Genomic DNA, 7,941 nt, shown 5'->3' with positions numbered 1-7,941 from the left:
CGTACGGCAGACATTGGTATTATGAGAAGGAGACTTGCAGTATTGGTACCACACTCCTGTAGCGGAGCAATGCTTTCTCATATGTCCCGATCCTCCACAGCGGTAATATTTTAATCGAGAAGTATTTGTTTTTTGTGGTTTTGCTGTCATCACTTGAAAAGGTGCAAAGGCAGCTAAAATTTGCGTCTGACTGCTTTCTGCTTGTTTTTTCAAGCCTTCCCCTAAGTTGTTTAAAGCGTTAACTAGGAAGGCTTGAGTGCCTGTGGGGGTTTGAGCTAATCTCTCTAATGCCTCTTCAATAGTCCAATTCGAGCCTAGGGTGCTAATGACTGTTTTAGTGGCCGGATTAGCATTTTGCAATGCGCATTGTTTTAGAATGGCTCCTTTAAGGTACTCAGGAACGCCGGCTCTTGTAATTGCCTCGGCTACTTTATCAATAAAGGTCCCAAAGTGTTCGTCTTTCCCTTGTTTTATGCTCATGTATAGAGGAGTTCCCCCAGGATCTTCAACACGATCGATTGCATTACGAGCACAGCGCATCACCTCTCTAATCTTATCAGCCCCAAGGAGTATTTGTGCTTCAGTTCTTATCCAAGTTCCTATGCCTAATAATTCTTCTATCGTCACTCCATGTAAAGGATCGCCTGGTCCTCTCTGTGTAGCTACAGGCTGCTCAACTACAGCTTGCCAATGTGTATTAAACAAAAGCAATTGATGGGGAGAAAACAACAATTTGGCGATAGTGCGACAACCAGCAGGCAGAAGGAGCCGAGTGCTCCATAAGTAATCAAGAATTTGGCGTGTGGGCTCCCCAGTTGCACCGTATTGACTAACAGTGTTACGAAGTTGAGTAAGCAATTTCCAATCTAAGGGTGTCATTGTGATGGCAGTTTGAGGATTGCCTTGACCATCAGGGGGTCCCGGGTTATAGGTTACAGGGAAAGCCAGATTTACAGCAGCCAAACCATCCATATCCCCATCCTGCATGCAGTGCCGAGTAAATGCAGTCCACGCTTCCCTACGTTCTCGCGCCACAGCCTCCGCAAGGCCACTATCGGCCCCAGGGACAGGCGTATAGCTAGGCGTAGGTACAGCGTTTGGAGAAGGGGGGGGAAGCGGCAGCGGCGCCGATGGGGGGGGCGGCGGCGGTGCCGATGGTGGTAGCGGCGGCGCGCAGCCGCTGCCGCGGGTTTGGCTCAGCCGCGCTGGTGGAGACGGCGGCTGCGCCGCTGGTACAGCGGCATTGCTCTCCATAGAAACTTTTACTCCCGAGGACTCACCGCGATGCATGGGGTTATTCGGTACGTGTATTACAGAAACCGAAGGGGGTAAAGGAGTCGTAGATTCAGAGAACCATGTTTCCCCAAAAGACTTATTTTCCTCTTTAATTTTTGCAGCCTTTTCAACAGCCCGCTTTTCTGCTTCATGCTGCAGTAAAGTATTATAGACACTACGCCACAGCTTTGCAAATTTTTTCGCTGTTTTATCCTCATCAATAACCCTCATCCACAAATCATCCCCAAATTTTCTCCACTCTGCTAAAGAGTGAACAGTATGTGGATTAACAAAAAACCCTAACGAGTGACCGTAATCTAATAAAAAAGGTAATTCCTTCTTATAGTCAATATCTACTAACCCTTTCTTTTTTAAGAAATCCCCAAACAATTGATATGCTGCTTCCCTTTCCATACCTTATCGAGGTGCGCGCCTTTGCAGCTTTTCAAGGATTCGGCAGCACGTAACAGCCAGGCTCGTCTATACGACACCAGGGATCCGGGACACGTTGCAGGCAATGTCCTTATGATCACCTCCGCTGCGAGAGGTCTGTCCACCTCAGCGTCTTGTTCTGTACAGGTTCGGGACTTATGCGGTCCTTGGCTCGGGACTTAAGCGGTCCCTGTTCGGGCGCCATTATGTCGCAAAACGCTGGGAGACACGAGCAGAAATTTGCTTTTTGTCTCGTTTATTAAAGATTTTACAAAGGTTTATATGGTATTTTTGCGAACAGCATGCAATGCTCGCATTGGTCAGAAAGAGGGTGGTAGGTTATTTTCTCTACAAGGATTTGCTATAGATACAGAAACCTATTTTTCTACACATATTTAGAAAACAAAAATCAGAAGGTAACACTTTCCCAGAGAACAGAACACTTTCCCAGAGAACAGAACACTTTCCCAGAGAACAGAACTCAAAACAAGATTTGTTATGTTTCATTCTAATTAAAAGTATCAGTGTCCAAATCATAACATCTTCTTGCTGGAGACAGTTCTTTCTTTAATTTACCAGGACAGCTGGGCTTTGTTTTCTTGCATTCCTTCGTTATCAACCTGTAGCAGCTGCAAGGTATCCGAGCAGTCATGTCCACGGTCAAGCAGCCACTGCTTTGCAAAGCTCTCCACAGTCTTGGAAACTAGATCAGAACCTGTTGGCCTATGTAGGGCAATAATGCTGGTGAGAAGTAGAAGATGGATTTAGAAAGAAAATGCATGAAGAAAAAGGAGTCTCTTATTAGCCCTGCAAAAAAAGCGTGGACTTACCTTTGCAGTTTCTTTGTGAGGCATCTTCTGGTTCTCAGTTCCTCCAGGTACAGTCCTTTGTACATTTCCATTTCTCCCTGTGTTGCCTCTTTACAACAAGCACTCTCTTGTTGGGCTTTTTTAACGCTGTCCAATTCACTTTTGAGATCTCTAATTCTTTCTTCCAGCTGGTGTCTCATTGAATTACAATTCCTGTCTCCAATTTGCCCTAATTGGTGCTGGTAGGCTGTCTGTGCCTGAAGGAGACAGTGCACCTTCAACCACCACAAGAAAAACAGAGCTCTCCCCAGCAGAAAATGGCATGGACGCAATTTTAGGGCTTTGCTCAGAGAGGCGGCTGTGGCTCCTCACAAGCAGCAGCAATCAAGGCAGAACCCAGGAGCTACCAGGGTAAATAATTCTTCTCATTCAGAAAGAGGCCAAATCAGCACTCTTAGTCAAAGCTACCAATGAAAAGACACTGTATCTGCAGGACAGGGCATATTGAAAAGGATGCTTCAAAGACAATCAGAGCATCCCCACCTGCACCCCCCTCACCCCACCCCTGTCATTTCAGTGACTTTTTTTCTGAGCACTTTCCCCCCTACAAGGACAAAGCAGCACCCCAATGTCTGGCCATGACAGCTGCAAGTTGCCAAACCCATTGGAGGATGAGCAGAGAGAACCAGAGCAGGGGACAGAGATCCCCCCAGGCACTGCCAACTGGGAATGTGCCTTGGGCAGGCTTTGGATTCAGGGACCTGCCGGCACATCACACACCCAGCACTGCTGCCCAACCATCTGCCCTTCTCCCACTGCCTCCAGCACAGACAGAAGTACAGCACTAACACACAGAATGCAGGAGGGAAAGGAAAATACCAGAAATCATGGCCACAACAGAAGTTTACGTAGCGCCCATGGACACTGGTGAGAAATTCACTTACTTGCAAAAACTGATTGACTTCTTGTAGCTTTTGTGTTATTTCCTCGTCTAGCTTGTTCTTCCACATCTCTTTCACATTGTTTTGTTTGGCTGCCATCCAGCGTGAAATTCTTCAAATGATGGTAGAGTTTTTTCACCTCTTCATGCAGCTGCCATTTGTCCACCTCCAGTTGTTCACACATCCCATGCAGAGTGGACAGCTTTTCTTTCAAATCCTGGTTTTTGGGCTTCCAGCTGCATGCCTGTTTTAGGCTCCATGTCCAGCTGCTGGGAAAGTTCACCAACCTGTACACAGAAAAAAAAAAAAAAGAAAAGGAAACTCAGCATGATCTAAAGGCAGTGAGATCTGGGAAAACCTCTAAAGGGGTGGCCAGTGAAACTGTATTTATCATCTCTTGGAAATGAGCATGGAAAACACTGGAAAGATTCCCCGACAGAAAGAAGACACTTTAGACCTACTTAAGAATTTGTGAGACACTTCTGGGAGCAATACTCCAGGTCCCTTGGAGCTCATCATGACACTCATAATTTATAATCTCTATTCCTCTAGTGTCCACCACAGAAAATACCCTCAGGGCTTTTGTAGCAGCTGGAGAAAGGACCAGGCTGCTTTCTGAGCAGCCTCTACTGAGGAGAATGCAGAAACTGAGCTCCCCTCGGCTCTCCAGGAAAACTTCATCTTGCAGTTTCTCCACAGAAATGAGCAGCTCTGCTCAAGAGTCACAAACAGGGAAATTTATGAGCAGCTTACTGAGGCAGAGGCTTGCAGGTCTCTCTGAAGGGCTTCAACGCAATCTCTCAGCTGTTGGACAGTGGTTTCCAGTCTGGTGTTTTCACTTTGAGAGCTTCAGAAGAAATACAGGTCTCGTTACCAGAAAATCCAATGCAAGACAAACTGTGTTAAGTAACAGAATCCAAAGCAGAATTGTCCTTCAAAATCAGACTGACTCTCCTGTTGTTTCCACCCAGTCCCCCAAAGCTACAGACCCCTCACTGTGTTCCTCTCTTACTGTTGCTCGTGTTCTTCCACTTGTTTTGGAGCACTATCAGTCTCAGAAGATGCCAACAGGATGTTCTGCAGTTTCTGGGAAGAAGCTCTTGCTTCTCTTTCCTTATAACCCAAGGCAGTCTTCAAGTCAGGAACACAATGCTCAGACTGAAGATGCTTTTCCTCCAAGTCAGCAACACAATGCTCAGACTGAAGATGCTTTTCCTCCTCCTCCTGCAACTGTAAAATCATGGGAAGAACCCACAGTTGTCAGGTGAGCTTTCCCATAGAGGAGCCAGCTGCTGCCAAAGGCCTGCTGTGCTGCTGTGTGTGTGCACACCCTCTGCCCAGAGAACTGCAATCCATTCAAGTGCCTTCAGAGCTTCACTTCTGCTCCCAAATGAACACCAGCTGTATTCCTTTGTCCTCTTTAACAGCAGCCTCTCCCATCCCTCCACTGATTTCCTACAGCACAGTTCTAAGCACCCACACTGCCCCTCCGACCTTTTTTGTGACCTGTGACACTCCTTGTATTGCCTTGCTTGCTACTCCATGAAAAGGTGCATGGAATAGTTCATCTTCCTAAAGGAAGGCGTCTGGCAAGGGTCAGAGGTGAACTGCTCCGGCACATGTGCTCTGGAGCCCAGGATTGCACCAGGGGAGCATGGGGAGCTTTCTGAAGTGGGAAAAGCCCTGAGTGAAGTGCAGAGAGAGGCACCCAGCAGCCCCGGAGCAGGAAGCAGTGGATGCCTGAGGAGAGGCAGCTCTGCTTCAGTGTGGTGGGGCCAGGAAGGATGGCATCACTGACAAGCTGATGGCCACCATTTCAGCCAGGGCAGCCAGGTGAACTGCTCCACACACCTGCTCTGGAGTCGAAAATCGCACCAGGAGTGCGTGGGGAGTCTTCTTAAACCAGGAAGACCTCGAATGTAGCAGAGAGAGAGGAGCCCCAGCCCCCCTGACCGGCAAGCTGTGAAACCCTCAGCAGAGGCAGCTCTGCCTCAGCATGGCGGGTTGTGGGGCAGGGGCCGGAGGGACAGAGGCAGATCAAAGCCCGATGTAACTGCTGCTTCCTTGGGTCTCTGTCATCCTGGCTCCCAGAAGACTGTTTTTTCTGTTTTCATGATGTATAGGGAGCAGCTGGCACCCCTAGGTTTATCCCTGTAGGGACAGGCTTTCCATACCTTAGTGTCAACCCTGTCCAACTCCTTCTGCAAGTGCAGATTCTCTTCCTCCAGGTGAGCCTCATGGGTTCCAGGAACCACAAGAGCAGTCCTAAGGCATCCAAAATTTAATCTGAAACATGTCTGATCCTGCATCATTTTTCCCCTGCTTGCTCCCAAAACAGCTCTGCCCCCTTTCCTACAAGCTCCGTGAAAGCAAAGCCAAGCACATGGAAGCACAGGAGAATTCAGCTGAGAAGGGGCCTCCCTAAAGCAGCCTCAACTCTGAGGTCAGGCCATGCTGTCCAGGGCTCCTTGTACTGCTCTCCAAAGTCCCCACAGATGCAGCTGCACAAACTCCCGGGGCCGTTCACCCCCTGACCATCTGCATGGCAGGAAGTTTTCTCCTCAGGTGCGGTGTCAGCCCCTCGTGTCCCCTCGGACAGTGTTGCTTCTCTTTCTGCCAACACTTCCCTTCAGAGCACCCAACTGTGCCTTGGCTCTGTCCTGCAGAGCAGCCCGGCTGCTGAGCTCATGGCAAGTGTCCCGCTGGCTCTGGGGCTGTGTGGGGAGAGGGCACCACAGACAAGGCTTTCTTGCAGACCTCACAGGGCAAAGGACGAGCCCCTAAGCTATGAGAGCAGCCAAGTGCAGACCTGCTTTTACCAGTCACACAGGGAACAGCTTCCACGTGGCTCCTCCTTCTTTTCCCAAGCCCATTGCCATGCCCCTCCTCTCAGTCCCACTTTCAGACTACTGAGAAGACCTGTGTGCTGGTTTGACAAACCCCTCACCTCTCAGGCTCGGCTTGAGCATGCCTGTCAGCTGCTTTGGTCAGAAGGCACTGCAGAATCTCCTCATGCTGGAGGAAGGCTGCAAGTTTTAAGGGGGTAAATCCCCACTAAAAGGAGAAATAATCCCCATTAGAAAAACACAGACAAGCTCTGCTCCTGTTTGAAAGAGTAGTTTTACCCACATGCCAAGGTTACCTGGTTCTGAGCATCACTCTTGGCATTATGCTGGAGTAACAGCCCTGCTACAGCTGTATTTTTAGACAGCACAGCCAGGTGAAGGGCAGTGTTGCCGTCAGCATCTGCCAGATTCGGGTCGGCACCATGTTCCAGCAGAACAGCAACACATTCTTCCTGCTCCTGCTGTACTGCCTGGGAACAACACACAGAAAGGGAAAGACTTGCAACTTTTACATCCCCCTCTGTCACAACTCCCTCAGCTCCTGAATGCTGGGAGAGAAGAACATCTTCAAAGATTAGCTAACAGAGGCCCATGACCTGCTGAATGCAACTTGCATGTTTCTATGGGCCTGAGGGGCAAGGAATCCTGCGAGACATCTCCTCTTTAACACAGCAGCACTAAGCCCACCTACAAGATCTTAAGGCATTGCACACACCTTCATCAGTGCCGTTCTCTTGAAGCTGTCAGCGAGGTTCGGCTGGCTGTTCTTTCTCATCAGATATCGAATGACATCTGCATGGCCATTTGCCGCAGCGAGATGCAGAGGTGTCCTAAAAATGAAACATACGCTCTTAACCTGGACGGAGAAAGGAAAACCAAAGCTGTGTCTCTACCCAGCACCCTGGGGACCATGCCCAGACTCTGCTCCTCCTGCTTGCTGCTCTCTGCTGCTGCTGCTGCTGCTGCAATCCTGTGCTGATGAGCCACAGGGCAGAAGAGAACAGGTGAGGGCTGAGCAGCTGCAAAACAGCCCTGCAGAGAGACCATGGTGAAGCGGCAGGTCGGGGACACGCGTTTCCAACAGTGCTCGAGCCCAGCCGGCAGCTCCAAGCAGTGAAAGCTCCAGAGTTCACTCTCCCAGCTGACAGGGCACAGCTCACTTTTCAAGCCTTGTCCTTCAGAGAGGGCTGCCGAGGACTGCTGCAGCTTGGCTCAGGAGCAGCCCAGCTGTGCCATCAGCGTCCCACAGCACTCACCGCATCTCCTGGTCTCGCCTGTCGATGCCAACTGCCCTCACAAACCAGCGCCACCGCCTCAGCCAGGCCAGGTCGCCGCGGGCGGCCGCGCGGTGCAGCCTGCCCAGCCCCTTCTCCCTGAGCTCGGAGGCACTGGTGGAGCTGGGGGCAGCCCAGGGCTGCCCACTGGGGCTGCTGGATGGCGACTGCCGTCGCTTCTTGCTCAGAAGCCACGGCATTGTTATAGTCAAATGACCAGATATAAATTTTTTTTTTTAAATATATTGTAGAAATTTATTGAAGGCAAATAAGCAAAACAGCGCACTGGAAGAGCCGGGGAAACTCCTGTTCCGCCAACGGTCTTCCCGCCAAAAACGTGCAATGATCTTTTATATGTGCCACT

General features: G+C 49.8%; 1 protein-coding gene and 1 long non-coding RNA gene across 2 annotated transcripts; both read right to left on the bottom strand.

Annotated features, from left to right (window-relative positions):
* Positions 1-2,533: 2,533 nt before the first annotated feature.
* On the bottom strand, positions 2,534-6,028 carry LOC126635999 (uncharacterized). The gene is made up of 4 exons (XR_007627867.1): positions 4,470-6,028; positions 4,211-4,304; positions 3,461-3,744; positions 2,534-2,773 (listed from the first exon to the last, which is right to left on the bottom strand). It is a non-coding gene; the product is annotated as an uncharacterized LOC126635999 (long non-coding RNA).
* Positions 6,029-6,152: 124 nt separating this feature from the next.
* LOC126635998 (ankyrin repeat domain-containing protein 7-like) lies at positions 6,153-7,777 on the bottom strand. The gene is made up of 4 exons (XM_050307689.1): positions 7,560-7,777; positions 7,019-7,133; positions 6,600-6,773; positions 6,153-6,511 (listed from the first exon to the last, which is right to left on the bottom strand). The coding sequence occupies exons 1-4, from the start codon at positions 7,775-7,777 to the stop codon at positions 6,401-6,403; spliced, it is 618 nt and encodes a 205-aa protein (XP_050163646.1). The 3' UTR covers positions 6,153-6,400.
* Positions 7,778-7,941: the final 164 nt, after the last annotated feature.

Source organism: Myiozetetes cayanensis, unplaced genomic scaffold (assembly GCF_022539395.1).
Source record: "Myiozetetes cayanensis isolate MyiCay16 unplaced genomic scaffold, myiCay2020 scf127, whole genome shotgun sequence".
Classification (NCBI taxonomy): Eukaryota; Metazoa; Chordata; class Aves; order Passeriformes; family Tyrannidae; genus Myiozetetes; species Myiozetetes cayanensis.
This window is presented reverse-complemented; position numbering and strand designations above follow the sequence as displayed.

What these genes read in the sequence shown, in the direction of transcription:
- LOC126635998 (XM_050307689.1), bottom strand. Translation starts at nt 7,777, where the DNA reads ATGCCGTGGCTTCTGAGCAAGAAGCGACGGCAGTCGCCATCCAGCAGC. An exon ending in AGGCGAGACCAGGAGATGCG is followed by an intron (nt 7,134 to 7,559) that starts GTGAGTGCTGTG and finishes TTTCATTTTTAG; the next exon opens with GACACCTCTGCATCTCGCTG. An exon ending in AGAGTGATGCTCAGAACCAG is followed by an intron (nt 6,512 to 6,599) that starts GTAACCTTGGCA and finishes TTCTCCTTTTAG; the next exon opens with TGGGGATTTACCCCCTTAAA.